General features: G+C 35.3%; 2 protein-coding genes and 1 long non-coding RNA gene across 3 annotated transcripts; 2 read left to right on the top strand and 1 right to left on the bottom strand.

Annotated features, from left to right (window-relative positions):
- The first annotated feature begins 1125 nt into the window (after positions 1 to 1125).
- LOC132556666 (uncharacterized) lies at positions 1126 to 4035 on the top strand. Its single transcript, XR_009554478.1, has 2 exons — positions 1126 to 2957; positions 3024 to 4035. It is a non-coding gene; the product is annotated as an uncharacterized LOC132556666 (long non-coding RNA).
- Positions 4036 to 4177: 142 nt separating this feature from the next.
- Positions 4178 to 15647, bottom strand: LOC132556586 (UDP-N-acetylglucosamine--dolichyl-phosphate N-acetylglucosaminephosphotransferase-like). Its single transcript, XM_060221005.1, has 8 exons — positions 15462 to 15647; positions 12948 to 13068; positions 12399 to 12612; positions 9872 to 10018; positions 8457 to 8541; positions 7932 to 8120; positions 7094 to 7325; positions 4178 to 6823 (listed from the first exon to the last, which is right to left on the bottom strand). The coding sequence occupies exons 1-8, from the start codon at positions 15617 to 15619 to the stop codon at positions 6758 to 6760; spliced, it is 1212 nt and encodes a 403-aa protein (XP_060076988.1). The 5' UTR covers positions 15620 to 15647; the 3' UTR covers positions 4178 to 6757.
- Positions 15648 to 15798: 151 nt separating this feature from the next.
- On the top strand, positions 15799 to 16675 carry LOC132556601 (histone H2A-like). The gene has a single exon (XM_060221028.1). The coding sequence runs from the start codon at positions 15920 to 15922 to the stop codon at positions 16319 to 16321; it is 402 nt and encodes a 133-aa protein (XP_060077011.1). The 5' UTR covers positions 15799 to 15919; the 3' UTR covers positions 16322 to 16675.
- The last annotated feature ends 1071 nt before the right edge of the window (positions 16676 to 17746 follow it).

Here is a 17746-nt window from a genome sequence, read left to right as displayed (position 1 = left end):
GACTCAAATTTAAAGGCCTGCTGTTCCATACATATAATATGGCGAGTGTTGTATTTATCAATTATAGATAAGACTGCGTGAATCACTATGGACAGTACTTGGTGAATCACTATGGACAGTACTTGGTGAATCACTTTGGACAGTACTTGATGAATCACTATGGACAGTACTTGGTGAATCACTATGGACAGTACTTGGTGAATCACTATGGACAGTACTTGGTGAATCACTATGGACAGTACTTGGTGAATCACTATGGACAGTACTTGGTGAATCACTATGGACAGAACTTGGTGAATCACTATGGACAGAACTTGGTATATCACTTTGGACAGTACTTGGTGAATCACTATGGACAGTACTTGGTGAATCACTATGGACAGTACTTGGTATATCACTTTGGACAGTACTTGGTGAATCACTATGGACAGTACTTGGTATATCACTTTGGACAGTACTTGGTGAATCACTATGGACAGAACTTGGTATATCACTTTGGACAGTACTTGGTGAATCACTATGGACAGTACTTGGTGAATCACTTTGGACAGTACTTGGTGAATCACTATGGACAGTACTTGGTGAATCACTTTGGACAGTACTTGGTGAATCACTATGGACAGTACTTGGTGAATCACTTTGGACAGTACTTGGTGAATCACTATGGACAGAACTTGGTGAATCACTATGGACAGAACTTGGTGAATCACTATGGACAGTACTTGGTGTATCACTATGGAATCACTATGGACAGTACTTGGTGAATCACTATGGACAGTACTTGGTGAATCACTATGGACAGTACTTGGTGAATCACTATGGACAGTACTTGGTGAATCACTATGGACAGTACTTGGTGAATCACTATGGACAGTACTTGGTGAATCACTATGGACAGTACTTGGTGAATCACTATGGACACTATGGACAGAACTTGGTGAATCACTATGGACAGAACTTGGTGAATCACTATGGACAGAACTTGGTGAATCACTATGGACAGAACTTGGTGAATCACTATGGACAGTACTTGGTGAATCACTATGGACAGTACTTGGTGAATCACTTTGGACAGTACTTGGTCACTATGGACAGAACTTGGATATCACTTTGGACATACACTATGGATAGTACTTAGTAAATCACTATGGAGAGAAATTAGTGAATCACTATGGACAGTACTTGGTGAATCACTATGGACAGAACTTGGTGAATCACTATGGACAGAACTTGGTGAATCACTATGGACAGTTCTTGGTGAATCACTTTGGATAGTACTTGGTGAATCACTATGGATGGTACTTGGTGAATCACTATGGATGGTACTTGGTGAATCACTATGGACAATACAGGGCACATCACTATGGATCGTAATGGGTAAATCACTATGCATATGCATACCTGAGGTCAGTGCTTGTTTGACCTTCTATAGGGTTGGTGCTGCTGGGTGCATTCCTGAGGTCAGTGCTGGTTACACATTCAATGGTCGGTGCTCAAAGTAATAAATTGCTCATATTTATGCTTCTCGATGTTTGATTTTTGATGATACAAGTTTGCTTTGCTGACATGATCACCACTAATACCGATGATCAGGGAGAATTTCTATGCTGCAGCTACAAAGAAAACAAGTGTTCACTTAACATTATATATGCTGTTTTGTGTGGTTTGTTCTTTATAATGTGTTATTTTGTATCTCAAATCATGATATTTAATCTACCATTGTTGTGCTCACTAATTCCCCCTGTTGTCTCCATGAAAGTTTTAATCAGGGCAATTTTAACTAGACAGGTATATTAAGTTTATACTTGAACTTTTCATTGTTCATAAAATGACATTAAATCATGTGAAGGTCAATGTTGTATGTGAAGGTCAAGGTTGTACAGATTTATGCTGCAGACATTCAACTGTCTGCAGAACATCTTGTAATGTTTTTAAGGGTTAAACATCTCTACGACATAGATTTTAGGAGGATTTTAAACAAATGACCTATATATATTTTGTTCTGCCTTATTATGTTTCCTGTTTGCTTAAAACTAATCACAATTTTGAAGTTTACAAGGTAAGCCAGTAGGATTGTAGAATGGTCTTCTAGATAATCCAAACCAGGACATATTTTCAGCTTGATGTTAAATTCCAGATGTTTAATTATTTTTATCTATCAGGGAAAAGATCTCCCCTCCACTCTTACTTGTAGTATACAGACACCAGTTCTTTGTTGTCAAATGGACCTCTTGCTTAACGGCACTATATCTATAATGTCATTGATTTATGTTATAGTACTAAGCAAGATACCAAACCATGGAAAATTATTGTTGTAGTTTTAGGATCAGGTAAATATTTAGAAGAGGAGCAATTCAAAATGTCATAACAGATTTTTTTTGTTTTTGGTTTTTTCTATTTGGCATCATGTGCCGTATTTTATCACATGTAGGAATCCTACATGTTCCTGTGAAATGTTGGGTAGTATTTGGTAACTTATTGGATTGTTTGTTTTATTATATTAGTTTTTATATCATGACCTTTTGTATATAGATCAAGGTCAAACATATTTTTTCAAAGATATATTTGTTTGTGAGTGTTTTTATTTTTTTTCTGATTATGCCTTTAGTCTTCCTATCCCCATAACAAAATAATTGTGTAGAAGTATTAAGAAGAACCAATTTGTAGTTTTATTAAAAATTTATCTTTAAAGTTATTTTAATTATTTAGATTATTTTAATTTATTTTACCGCTTTGTTGTTTCTTTTTGAACTTTTGATTTATGATGAAATCATAGTAAAATATGATATATGGTAGATTACTCATGTCCAGTACTAAAATAGGGCAGAAAACTCATGCTCAGTACTAAACAACGTGGGTATATAACTGATGTTCAGTACTGAAACAGGGGTAGATAACTCATGCTCAGTACTAAAAAACAGGGGTAGCTAGGAAATGCTCAGTACTAAAAAACAGGGGTAGATAACTCATGTTCAGTACTGAAACAGGGGTAGATAACTCGTGCTCAGTACTAAAAAACAGAGGTAGCTAACTCATGTTCAGAACTAAAAAACAGGGATAGATAACTCATGCTCAGTACTAAAAAACAGGGGTAGAAAACTCGTGTTCAGAACTAAAAAACAGGGGTAGATAACTCATACTCAGTACTAAAAAACGGATAGATAACTCATGATTAGAACATTAACAGGGGAAGCTAACTCATGCTCAGGTAGAAGTACACAGTTTCTGAAATTATACGAGTAAGTCCACGCTGAAGTTTGTATAGCCATGTTGAAGTGGACATTGTGTGGCTTCCTATTTTTCAGAATAATATTTTTGTACTGAATACAAAATTACTATTTTGATTGTACTGAATTTGTGTCTAAACACCAAAAACTAGCTTTACAAGAAATTGAATTTGCTCCCATATTTACATGTAAGGTTACCTATATTTCAAAGACATGTCCTATAATTTCAATAAAAAGGCAACTTGACTGTTTCTTGCTTCCTCAGTACTGAAAAAGGGAAGTAAACTCATTGTCAGCTCTAAAACAGGGGAGATAACTCATTGTCTGTACTAAAATGGGGTATAACCGATTGTCAGAACCAACACGAAAAACAGGGATATCTAAATCATAACAGGGGTAGATAACTCACATTTAGCACTGGAATAGAGAAAGGGAACTCATGATAAGTACAAAAACAATGGAAGTCATGCAAAAATTCTCAATAAAAATCTGATCCCTTCATCTTTTCCCTATCGGAGGAAATTTAAGTGTACTCAATAGTATAAAGAAAATGATCAACTCTTAAAAATAAAAAAAAATCTTAATTAGATACATTTTTATTCAATCAAATAGTCTAATGGAATAATATAGTGTGATCTCTTTACCATTGAACCTGTTTGTAAGCCATCCCATCTGAACAGAAACGAACCAGTGTATTTCTGGTGACAGTGAAGTTAATATTAATCAAATCATTACATATAACTTTTTTATTACCTGATCAGAAAATTTATGTTTTAAAATGAAAGTATATTAAAGTTTTCTGTTTGTATTCATTGTGTTTATTGTCAATATCATCTTGCTGTTTGTATTGTTTTCACAAAACAAGATATGTCACAGTATGTGTTATCAGAACAAAAAATTATGAACACATCAGAGATTAACAAATGTTTATTGTAACTCATATCATATAATTGAAAAAAAAGAAAGAAAACATCAAGAAAACTGATATTTACTATAAAGTCAATCAAACAAATAACAATAGTTTTGGTATTATACTTCTCTGTAATAAAAGAAAAAGTCCCAGGTTAACAGATACCATGATAAATAAATTATGATCATACTCACACACGGCCATGATTTCATTCCAATTCATGAACACGACATCATATCAACTCAAATATACATAAAGTTTACACAGGGTAAAATAACATGCTTACACATACTTCCAATTTTAAAGTTATATAAAAATTTGTTATTGCAAATACTTAGGCCCGATTTATACTAAGGTTCCATATTAGTAATAACTACAAATATAAATAATACGAAAGATGTTTAGCCGTTAAAAAATTCTTCGAAAGTTTAATACACCCGTTTCAACTAGATTTCGTCTACCTCGAGCAAACATTATGATGAGGAAAACGATTAACAGATCAATATGCACTTGCACAATAAAATGATGAAAAGTTTTTTAAGAAGGAAAACTTGCCAAATATTATTTCGACCTGCTTTACATACCAAAGCCCAGCTTTACTCTCAGTCACAAACATAAATCATGATCAGTGTCGAAAATACCTACAAAGGTCATACACTTCCTAAATAAGACTGACTCGGTAATTGATGTATTGTAAAATTAAATCATTTTGTCAGGGATTTATTCTCATTGAATTTGTGGGTACAGGAATCCGTAAATTAACCTCTAATAAACAGATACATATTTACATAGATTATAGTAATAATTGATTTCATAGCCAAGATTTATCACGGAAATCATGTTCCAATGATCACTATATATATATGATTTAACAGTAAAACTCTACCGTTTAAGATCTGCTTCAAACATACATGATCTAGATTATAAATAAGTCTGAGATAGTCATTGCACAATATAGTGGATTTGATGAAAATAGAAAAAAAAATTACATCAGTCTGGTAATTCATAAGCTATTGTGACTCGTGTACATAAATCAGACATCTACTACAGCCCTTAAACTCTCCATGGCTGATTCGTTTTGTCTGTTGGGTTGATCGCCCCATCTATTTGTTGGTCACTTCCTCATTGAACAACATATGGGAGGCCGCAATGTAAAATTTAGGTATTTCCAGAAATTCTACGAGTCCAATCAAAATTCTATGAATACAGGACCCCTGTAGATTGACCACTGATACTGATAGGTTTTTTTTACTCGTTGCCATTTTGTGTCCATTCAACATGCTATCTGGATAATGATTAGGATATTGGTAAGCATCCACACATCATGGATAAAAGATATTGTAATGCTGTCTAATTTTCTGCATTATTTTCCTCAAGTTAGTGAGCAGAATTGATGAAATTATCATACATTTACATCTCTTTGCAATTAAAAAAAACATTTGTTTTTATAAATTCTTCTCATCGGACACATTCAAATCAACAGATATACTGCAATAATTCTGAGGGTTTTCACAGAAAATATACAAATTAATTACTTTATTCTGTTTTGAACTCCAGGATCTAACTCATAATCCCAGGGTCAGAGGACTGACTGATAGCACTGTACATGTAGTAGCATTTATATATAATTTTACTGGACAGTTGAAGACATGAATGGGCTTATTACCGGACATTTGCTTCTTGACAAATAAGTACACTTTTATCTTCACACACTATCACCTGTTGACAGACATATCTATAGATATCACATACACACTTCTGAAACCAATGTTAATTGTTGTTTTCCTATTAACAGCTAAGGTCATTTAAGGACGTGCCAGATAGAGGACAGCCAGAGTTTCTGAAGAAGAACCACATGGCACTTACGCCACGTCTTGAAATCGCTACACTGTGTCACCAACCTCTAAACATAATAATACTTGATTATTAACCATTTAAAATAAAGGGTAAACTGAAGGGGTGCACTTAAGGGCATTCAAAACAAGAAACCTTAATTCGCTTACATAGTTATCACATCTGTACTTAGATGTTCATGTTCTGTGTATCAAGTTGACGACATTTCAAAAAAATCGGTAAAGAATCCAGATTGAAACCAAATTCAATATCCCTGACCTTGAACATACTTCTTTCATAACTCTTAACAAGAATGTTCATGTTTATCCTCTCAACAAAATACATCCCCAAATTATATTGCAAATTTGAATTGAAATATAACAGTATAGCCTTAATAGAAATACATGTTTCAATTTTCTGATTTGGTATTGCTAGATAGAGGAAACAAGTATTAGTGTCTCTAAAACCAATACAGAATTTATATTATATATTTGGTATTAAAGGAACTATTTACACTGAGTCACAGAATTCCTCCACTAAATGCATTATCAGCCTGTGATTGTAGTTACAGACCATTTACAATTGTAAAGTTAACTGAAGGAGAGCTTTAAAACAATTTGCACCAAATTGTATGAATTTGTTTTTATAATAATTATGTAAGTGAATTCATCCCGTCCTTTCCTTGTGTCGGCCCGTCAGTTCCAGATTAGTCATCAGTAAAGTTCTACTCAATCAATCTAATTTGTAGACAAATTTGCAAATTTACAATACAGTGTTTATCACATTCTCAGTCTCCGTAAAACACTTTGGCCAGTTGATATCGTATAAAAAATGCTACACAGCTACACAGCACCTAAAATATTAATAGAAAGCATTGTCTCAGATCAAAAATTGATAACTGCAACAACAAGGTATTGTACAACTCCTGTGTAAAATAGCACAATTCTAGTTCTATATAAATGTTTTAAGCTTGTTTTTTCGATCCAATTCCTATCATATATATGTGTTATGTTGTTCAATATTGAATCAAATATACTTTAATTGTTTAACACAGAATAAATCTGAATAAAAATTACAGAGACATCAGTGAGGATTCCTTGTTCAATTAACACAAATTAATTACCTGAATAAACAAGAGTATTACACAAAGCGACCGTTCGTGTAGTGGACCCATGAACTTGAGGATGAAGTTGATGAGTGTCATATTATTGCAGGAAAACGTCTCGTCTGTTTCCTCCACGTACAGTATCCCCAGGCTTCTCATCAATTTTACGATGATTCGTCCAATAGGATTCAAACTTGATGTCTTAAATACGGTCATACTCATCTTCAACTTATCAGTCTTAGGGTCATAACTATAGAAAAATAGTAAAATCGAGAGTATCACGTAAACTGATGACATCATTAGACACTTCTACTTTTCTCTGTAAACAACAAAATTACTGTAAAAGAATTTCTAATTTTCCCATCTGTACAAATGGATCTCAGTATTTGGTACTACATATTGTATATGTTCAGGGCTCTCACACCCCATTTTGGGACGGGGCCCGGTGCCCTTAGAATTGGGAAAAATAATGGTGTTTTCCTTAAATTTGGGAAAACTTGGGGTCTAAATTTGGAAAAAAAGATACTATTTTGCATTGGGAATGGGTCCAAATATCGGCCCCAAATCTGGCAGATCGAGAGCCCTGATGTTCTTTGTTTTTTAAACCAATGCAGTAATATGGATCATATGACAACCATAAAGCAAATTTTGAAACTTTTTCCTTTTCGATGATTTTATAATGTTCCAAAACTGAAAACATTGTCATTTCACAAGCCTGAAAAAGTCAATTACTTTATGTACCGACATTTAAAACGATCGCTTGATCGTTTGATGCTATGAACCAAAAAAAAACCTAAAGCTTACCTACATGGTAAGTGTATGACCAAATAGACCATTGAAACATTGTTTCACCTACCTGGGAAGTCGGTGGCGAGGACATGGTACTAGTTTGAAGATCTGTGGCGCAGAGTACAAAAAGTTGATGACTTGTGGTATGAAGAAAAGAAGCATGGTTTTACTAAAATGTCCTAGAATAGCGACAACAGCAAACGTCATTCCAGAGAAATAACAGAAGGTGTCTCCAACGAAGACCTGGGACGGGTACCTACAACATGTAAAACAAGTTATCATCAATAACACTATACAGGTGTAATATACTTTCCAATGTTTCCTGATGGTCATGTGTTTTATTTTACTGTATGTTTAGAATAAATAATTTTCTTTTCTCATCCTTAGATTCTATAGATTTCCCATAAAAATATGAATCTGTAAGAACTTCAAGATACATTTGTGAAACAGCTAGACAACAGGATCTGTTATCAAACTACAGATGACAGGTTATCATTGTTAAACTGTCAACAAGGTTATTAATTGATAAACTGTTACCAGGGTTATCTCTGTTGAACACGGTTAAAACAGTACAAAAGATAGTATGGCTTACCAGTTGTAATAGAGAAGGGCCAGACTAACAGCTAAAAATGGAATGATGAAGTAAGCACTGAAGACGTGAGCCTGGTGGTAGATACCTGTAACAAATCAAACAAGTTACATTAAAACTTAGTCCCACAGGGATTTCACAATCTGAATTGTTCGTAAACTCAGCTTTCTGTTCAGTGATAGAACCATGGATCTTTACCAGAGAATCACAAATTGTTCTGAACAGGGACAGAACCATACCATGGATCTTCACCAGAGAATCACAAATTGTTCCGAACAGGGACAGAACCACACCTTGGACTTTTATCTTAGAAACACTAACCGTGCGAACAGGGACAGAACCACACCTCAGATCTTCACCTAAGAAACACAGACTGTTACAAGCAGGGAGGGATAGAACTGTGAAGATTAACACTTCACTGAAAGTGTTATAAAGGTCGTTAAAATTTCACATGAGAACATATCTAGCTACAGTAAGATGTAAGTTAGAGCACACTTGCCCTCCCCCTTCCTGTATCAACTAAATCTGAACTTTCTGAATCTGATTTCATTCCAAAATTCCACATGATGAGTTATCTATTTATCTTCCAAATATAACAAGCTTCAAGCCAGAAAAATGTTACACATATGTCCTAAAAATAAAACCTAATGATCAATAACCTAATTTGACCCCTGTGACCTTGAAAAATGGGGTCAAAGGTAATTTTGCTTAAATCCTTTTCAGGCTTCATCCCAAGAATATTTCAACGATGAATCATGATTCCAAGCCTTTTGGTTATCTAGAATAAGTCATATAGCTTTTAATTTAACCCCTGTGACCTTGACTATTACCAAAGGTCATTTTACTTAGCAAACTTTGATGGGCTTTATACCGGTGACCTTCCAGCCATGATTCTAGGCCTTTTATTATTAAGATGAAGTCGTTCAGAGAGAAAAGCTGATTTTGGATGGACAGACAACAGACGGACCACTGATGCCACACCACAGCATAGCCTCATTTGGGCCAAAAATTTGATAACCTCTGATCTCTCAATCCACAAATAAAAAAGGTGGGTTTTTTTTTGTTTTTTTTAGCATAAACATTTTGACCATTTCAACCAAGGTTGTTTGTTTAATAATGAAAATAAAGAGCAAACCCTACTGATTTTACTGACAAGTTTTGACAAAAATCACTACCTGACCCATATTTAAAAATGTAGGTATAACAGGATTATTGCCCCTTTGTATTAATGTTACATTGACAATTTTTAAGAACAAGGTCTCCTGTGTCTCTTTACAGGAAATGTCAATTAAAAGGGAGGTCACTCTTTATTACTTAAACAATCAACAATATTCTCCTTTTAGAAAAAATAAGGAATATTTCTAAAAGTAATCCTTTAAACTGACAATTTATTTCTTTATGTACACATGTTTACCCACCTGACATTTCAATGAAATTGTAGAGAAGGACAGAGAGGGCTATGATCACAGCCTGTCCACATTCCAGGCCATTAATTCCAGCAAGAATATTGATGGCATTGGTACAGAACACAGCCAGCATACCCATATACACGTAGTATAATACCCCTGAAACAGTGATATATATATATATATGTATAAAGTATAAAGTTAATACTTAACAATTAAACATTATACTACCACCAATCTCATAACATTATGAAGAAATCTGGAAAAACTTTTGTAGTATTTTTTAGGCGAGTCCTGAACACCATTTCCAAAATTTTGAGGAGTCCTAATACTGAAAGATACAGTGGGTTCTCAAAATTTGAGTGAGTCTCACAGGAAAAGCATGAGACCAAAACTCAAATATCTATGTCCCAAATAGATTGATGTGAACATTCTTTTTATCATAATCTCTTATTTCTTTTTGTTTAAAACATATCTTGCAGCTGTAAACAAAAAACGTATGAGTATTGATAAAACCAACTTTAAAATACCTTTGTAGATATTGAATCACAGTTCTATACAATAAATAGTTGAACAATAAAATAGAAGATGTGCTTGCTGCCATGCAAACCAAACTCTGATCAGATGTATACAGAATTACTTGATGTTTGGATATTATAGGTAAATATAAATCTCTTGAGATGTTCTTATAATAAAAATCTAGAGATTAATAAGAACAGAACATGAAGTGAGAAGACAGACAGATATATTTATATGCCACCTATCCAGTCCCCATTCTTTGTAACCCATACCATAACAAGAGATCCCAGAGGGATCTTGGCGCCCACCATTTGAGGATCTGTTTTCAGTTCTTGAAGATTTGTTTATTTTTTTTTTTGTTTGTTTGTTACAGGTGTTGTAAATGTTCATGAACTGGTCTTCATTGAATGTACTCAATGATGGCACAAGATATTTTATTAAGCACCTATTAGCAAATATCATTTGAAAAAGATTCCAAAGTATTATTAGATAGCAGTCAGTTACAGGTGGATAATGGACAATATGTTTGTGCTGTATTACTGTCGACATCCAAGATGGCTGCCTGTGGGCCACCTTGATTTCAAATCAGTCCAAAAAAGGTACAATGCACAACTAGGGACCAAGGGAAACCAATATCTGTGAAATATCAGAAGGATCCATCCAGGACTTCCTCAGATATAGCAGTAATAAGATTTTACTCTCAAAATCCAAGATGGCTGCCTGTCAGCCATCTTGATTTCGGATCAGTCCAAAAAGGTATAATGCACAACTTGGAACCAGAGACCTGCATATGAAATTTGAGAAAGATCCATCCAGTACTTTCCAAGAAACAGCATTAACAAACTTTTACATTCAAAATTCAAGATGGCCACCTGTCTGCCATCTTGAATTCGAATCAGTCTAAAAAAGGTACAATGCACAACTAGGGACCAAGGGGAAACTGCATATGAAATTTGAGAAAGATCCATCCAGTACTTTCCAAGAAATAGCAGTAACAAACTTTTACTTCCAAAATCCAAGATGGCTGCCTGTCGGCTATCTTGAATTCGAATCAGTCCAAAAAGGTATAATGCACAACTTGGAACCAGAGACCTGCATATGAAATTTGAGAAAGATCCATCCAGTACTTTCCAAGAAACAGCATTAACAAACTTTTACTTCCAAAATCCAAGATGGCTGCCTGTCGGCTATCTTGAATTTGAATCAGTCCAAAAAAGGTACAATGCACAACTAGGGACCAAGGGGAAACTGCATAAGGAATTTGAGGAAGATCCATCTAGTACTTTCTCAGAAATAGCGGTAACAAACTTTTACTTCCAAAATCCAAGATGGCCACCTGTCGGCCATCTTGAATTCGAATCAGTCCAAAAAAGGTACAATGCACAACTAGGGACCAAGGGAAAACTGCATATGGAATTTGAGAAAGATCCATCCAGTACTTTTCCAGAAATAGCGGTAACAAACCTGTCGGCCATCTTGAATGCGAACCAGTTCAAAAAAGGTACAATGCACAACTAGGGACCAAGGGTAACCTGCATATGAAATTTGAAAAAGATCCATCCAGTACTTTTCCAGAAATAGCGGTAACAAGAATTGTTTACGGACGGACCACGGACGCAAGGCGATTTGAATAACCCACCATCTATTAGATGGTGAGCTAAAAATATAACAGATAATGCCCAAATACATAATTAAGCCATACTTCATCCTAGGAACCTACCAGCCAAATGCTTCTAGAACTTTTTGTTATTCAGAAAGTCATTTCAAGTTTTTAACATATTTGGTCTGTGTGACCTTAAATATGGGTCAAAGTCATTTCTTTTCATAAACCTTTTTTGGATTCATACAATAAATCAATCAGCCAAATATCAAACCACTGGTCATTTTGGTTAGTCAGAAGAAGTTGTTAAAAAGGTTTGATCACTACAACCTTGAATATGGGTTAACGTCATTTTTAACTACGCTGGACGACAGGCAGATGCAGCAGCACAACATAAGCATCTGAGGTTTGACTTCTTACCTAGGTCAATGTCATGACCAAGAAATTGCCGCAGAGGAAGTGGAACAATGATGATTGTTGAGTCAAAGTTTACAAAGTAAACCATGAGTAGAGGGAGAGACGCCATAGTCGGTAACCAGATTTTGTGGCGCCATTTCAGGTTTAAGACATCATCAGCAAACCCCAGAAATATCATGCAACATATGGAGAGTAGGGCTGCAATGTATTCTATGTACTGAAATGAACATGTTTATCACATTTTATACTGTAAACAGATTGAACAATTCAGACAAATTTTACAATCAGAAAATTCTCTACTGTGATAGATGTTTAAAACTCCTGAAACAGCAGAAAAATCTGATGTCAAACTTTACACAAAATAGATAAGAAAACAGGACAATAAGAAAACAATTACTGATATGTACTTTTTTATATAGTTTACATGTAAAATTTCCCAATTTCCTACATTGAATTTTCCCTGGATTCCAAGGAAAAACACTGGAATGCAAGCTTGAACTATAAGATGGAGCCAAATAGGCTGAGATTTGAGAACAAGGTCTACAATATTACCTCATTATGTGGGAATTTAGTTGAATGGTTGACAGCAAGATGTTTGTAGAATGGGAATGGAATGAAAAGAAACATGATGATCAGAAACACAGCTCCACATACCACACCTTGAGCCTCTGGGCTGAAAACAACAATGACACAGAAATTTTTAAGTATTTCATTGAATTTCAGTAAACAGAGGTGAGTATTAGATTTAATATCTGGATTTTTTTAACAAAGCCTCATCAAATATTTTTCTCTGTAAGCAAATACATAACAATCAGGCTAGCTCCTTGTCAAAATAAGAAATTTTAAAAAATATTACTCATAATGCTCATTATTTCTGGGCTCAATATCATGTGACCACAGCAGTAATGCATGTTCATGAATTGTGTTGTATGTATATTTTGTTGGTTTACCGACATCAAAAATTGGGCCCCCAACTTCTGACTCTTAATGTCTCAATGTCTACCTTGATATTCATTATGCTTTTATTAATAATTAGAATTTATTTTTACTAATTCTGCTCATATTGAAATGAGCATAATCAGTAAAACTCTTAATACCAATCACAACACAATACTTGTATATGAGAATATTGACATTATATCATCATTTTAGAGGCAGAAATTTTAGTCTTGCTTAACATGCATGCCTTCCCTGTTGTCTCAACTTGTGTACAGACTTAAAACAAGAAGTTTTAAAAGAAGTCGGTAGATGATATAAAACTAGAGGTTCACATGGTCTGTATCGCTCACCTGGCTTTACTTGACTGAAATTACATCAATAAAACTGAAGGAAAAAGAACACAGCACAATATATATATTTTCATATTGGATCTAAACACTTTGTCCTTAGGGGACCAGCCAAACCATTCATACGGGAGAAGTAGGATTTTAAAGAATTTGCCTTATTTTCCCTATTGGGCCACACCCCTCCTCTAGCAGGGGGCTGAGACCTACAGTTTATAAAAAATTGATTCCCATTTCCCCAAGAATGCTTCAGACAAAATTTGGCAGAAACCCAATTATTTTAAAGAATTTGCTCTATTTCTACTATTGACAGACTGACGGATGACAGACATTGCAGTATGCCAACAGGTCACTTAGTCCTTTTGGCCAGGTGAATTAAAAATCTCCTTGCACAAAAATTTACTACTTTCAATCACAAGTGACAGAAATGTATTAGGCTCAGATAGAACGATATTTTTCTAGGACATAAAAATATGTGACAGTCACTAATCAATTACACAGCATATAGGGCCTAGTTATAATTACTCTACATATCTATGGTTAACTATTTTTGTGATAAATCCATCCTGAAAATATAAAAATTCCTGACCTTTAATGTTTTGCTGAATGCTATAATATTCCTTTATAAATAGCACTACAATTGTTTGTTCCACACATATGTCTTACACAACAGATTATTAACTTTTGCAGATTAACATATTAATACATTGATCTGCTTTTGAAGGATAGTTCCTGCTTACAGCAATCAATTAGTTACTCAAATGCAGGATCCTTTAAAAGAGAAACACATACAAAGGGAGTGGATAGGTTATGGTTTGGGGAGGAATTTAAAGACATCTTTTGTGATCATTAATGGAAATTTCACAGCTGTATGCTATTGAGATAGGTCCTGAGGCCTCATGTTGTGCCTTTCATTATAAGGTAACATTTGACCTTTCAGCATGACAATGCCAGACCACGCGATGCAATAGTTTATAGGGACTTTCTTGCAACCCAGACACTGGTCTTCTTGCTGTGTCATGCTGAATGTTAGGTTAGGTATACTAACAGAAACTGGGGTCGCCTTCTAAATTATAGCTTTTAGATCAGGTCAAGTAGCATAGATAGCCCCTCTCTACCTCATCTCTCCCAACAATCCTACTTTTCCCCTCCTACTCTTTTTCCTATCTCTTCTTGTCTGCTGAAAGACCGAAAGGTCGTAATAGTGGATGTAAAACCTATTAAAATAAATGAATGAATAAATAAGCAACCCAGAACACCATCCCCATTGATTGGCCTCTGTACTGTCCCGATTTGTTCCTAATTGAACAATTGTGGGACGTGTGAGACAGAAGAGTTTGGAATAGAGCAAACATCCCAAATAACCTCCGCCAATTGGCCAATGCACTTACAGAAGAATGGAATAACATTCCTCTATGTACAGTCAATGTCCTTATGAACTTCATACAGAATTAGAGACGTTACAGGTGTTTGGGGAGGGCACACACGATATTAAGAGTATGTCTGACAACTGCCGTTATTTTAACTTTGTGTACACAAGGGTATCCTAATTGATGGTGGCATAATGAAATTCTCTTTTGTTAAAAATCTCAGAAAGACTGATGCAAGTCACATTTACGCTTATCACTAAAAAATCACTAAAAACTGCTGTATTGAGTGTTGGATTGTTGGTAACAATAGACCTAGTAAGTGGAAGGTTTTACGCTATTTGTTTGATTAAGATTAAACTAGATAAAGAAGCTGATGAAACAACTTAAGAGGTCACACAGCTGGTCATACTGACATTTTCGCACGCCCTGGTTTGCTCATGTCGATTCCAGAGAGGTTAGCAGCCACAAACATGTCTTTCAACTTCGGAATTATGTTTAACAAACACAGGAACCCTATGAACGACATTCCTGTGTTTATTAAAAGGTGTGTCTGTGTACTACTTATCTCCATTTTTACTATACTTTAAAATCTAATCTTTTACACCGGTAAAACCGCTACTTTATCCGCCATGTCAGTTCTCGTGGGATTTCGACGTGACAAAACGATATCTGGTTCACATACTTCCGGTAGTGACGATAGATAAAAGAGGCCGTTATCCATTGGATAAATTCTTTGGGTGCTTGTGTTTCATTGGCTACCGTTTCAATCCCACTTGTCGGTATAAAAACAGCCGATTTCGCGCGAAATTCATTCTAAGGATTTACAGTTGAAGCATAAGGACGTATCTAACCTAAACGCATAACTACAACGATGTCTGGACGAGGAAAAGGCGGAAAGACTAAGGCTAAGGCCAAGAGCCGATCTAACAGAGCAGGACTTCAATTCCCAGTAGGCAGAATCCACAGACTTCTCAGAAAAGGAAATTACGCCGAGCGAGTTGGAGCTGGAGCTCCCGTGTATCTCGCTGCTGTTCTGGAATATCTGGCGGCCGAAGTTCTGGAGTTGGCTGGAAATGCAGCTAGAGACAACAAGAAGACGAGAATCATTCCCCGTCATTTGCAATTAGCCATCAGGAATGATGAGGAGTTGAACAAATTGCTGTCGGGAGTAACGATCGCCCAGGGTGGAGTTCTACCCAACATCCAGGCTGTCCTTCTGCCCAAGAAGACCGGAGCTGCTAAAGGAAAGTCATCACAATCCCAGGAGTTCTAAATATCGGAGAACTTCCTAATACCTTCAACGGCCCTTTTCAGGGCCAACCATCTCGCTCGAAAAGCTTTCGAGAAGCCTCGAGATACGCATTTAAACATTTAGTAGCTGACTAACTTTGATTGACATCAAATGTGTTTTTACAGACGTTTTGAACGATGTAATTGTGTATTATCCAATACTTTTTTTTTGCAAAACGATTCTGTGTCGCGTTGTGAAAGAGGGTAAACGTCCTAAATAATGACCTGCTAATTTGAAACTAGAGAACACTGCAAAATGGGCCCGTCTGACATTACTATGATGCCAAATTATGTGCAATTTTTATCCAACAATAAATTTATTGCACACATCTTTAAAGAGACTGATACCTTGTTTATACATTGAATGCACAGGGCTCTTACCATGATTTTTCACCCATATACTGTTATGATGTATATCCTAGCAGGGTTGGGTTCATTGTAATATGGACAAGGAATCCTAGCTATATATAGATTGCTAATACAGGGATATATGCATTTATGACCTGGCTTGCTGTGAAAGTTAATTTTCTTGAAAATAGGTTGACCATTTAATATACATGCCCAACATTGATGCACAAAATCTGGTAAAATCATTGTCCAGCTTGTTGGAAGACAATTGATCCCATCTTATGTAAGGTTCTTTAGATCATATGCAATGTCGGAATTCACTGTAATAGTATTGTTAATACATAGCCAATCCACTTGTCATTTATCTATTTTGGCCAAATATTGATTATATTGCAGTTACGCATACCACAATTTTGACAAGTCCAGTTACTTGGGAGGCATAGCATGTCCTTAAAATTTCAGTGACTGCCCCTAGAAAATTGAGGAGTTCAGAACTGGATATAGAGTCTCTAATATCACTTATAATCTTTATACATTTTATATTCATACTGGTTTCACAAACCAAAGGTGTGTGAAAAGATGTGATTTTAACCCCTATATTGCTTAATATAACCAATTTATAAAGTCTGTTTCAACCAATTTCATGGCCACTAATTAGTACAAGGATACAGGAAAATGGACCTTTTCAACACAATTTAGAACATATCTATCCTTTCCATAAACACTAAGAACAACCCTTTTTGCTAGATTGCCTCGAGGACAAGATATGGTGTTGACATTTAAAAAAAAACCCATTAATCTCGTGTGTCAAAAGTTGGAGGCAAACCTGTTATGATACTTGGAGCACCGGAAGTACCGACACAAAGATCAGTATATATTATCTCAAATTTTAACCCCCTCCCCCCTTAGGTTATGTTGTGTGCTGTCATATTATGCAATATTGCTCATTGAAATATACTTGTAATTAAACAATAGAAAAAGCAAACAGTCCTCAAAACTGGTTTTTGTCGTAATAGTTGCACTCGTACTTTGAAGTTAAAAAAGTATTTTGTAATAATAC

This window comes from Ylistrum balloti, unplaced genomic scaffold (genome assembly GCF_031769215.1).
Source record: "Ylistrum balloti isolate Yb309-2 unplaced genomic scaffold, AGI_CSIRO_Ybal_v1 Utg370580, whole genome shotgun sequence".
In the NCBI taxonomy this organism is placed as follows: Eukaryota; Metazoa; Mollusca; class Bivalvia; order Pectinida; family Pectinidae; genus Ylistrum; species Ylistrum balloti.
The sequence above is the reverse complement of the archived record's forward strand: the minus strand, read 5'-3'. Positions and strand labels throughout refer to the sequence as shown.

Bases quoted from the DNA above. Each gene is read 5' to 3' on its own strand.
- LOC132556586 (XM_060221005.1), bottom strand. From the start codon at position 15,619: ATGGAGATAAGTAGTACACAGACACACCTTTTAATAAACACAGGAATG. The intron at 10,019-12,398 runs GTAAGAAGTCAA...TCACTGTTTCAG, and splicing joins TGGTCATGACATTGACCTAG to GGGTATTATACTACGTGTAT. The intron at 7,326-7,931 runs GTAGGTGAAACA...ATTTTTCTATAG, and splicing joins CCTCGCCACCGACTTCCCAG to TTATGACCCTAAGACTGATA.
- LOC132556601 (XM_060221028.1), top strand. From the start codon at position 15,920: ATGTCTGGACGAGGAAAAGGCGGAAAGACTAAGGCTAAGGCCAAGAGC.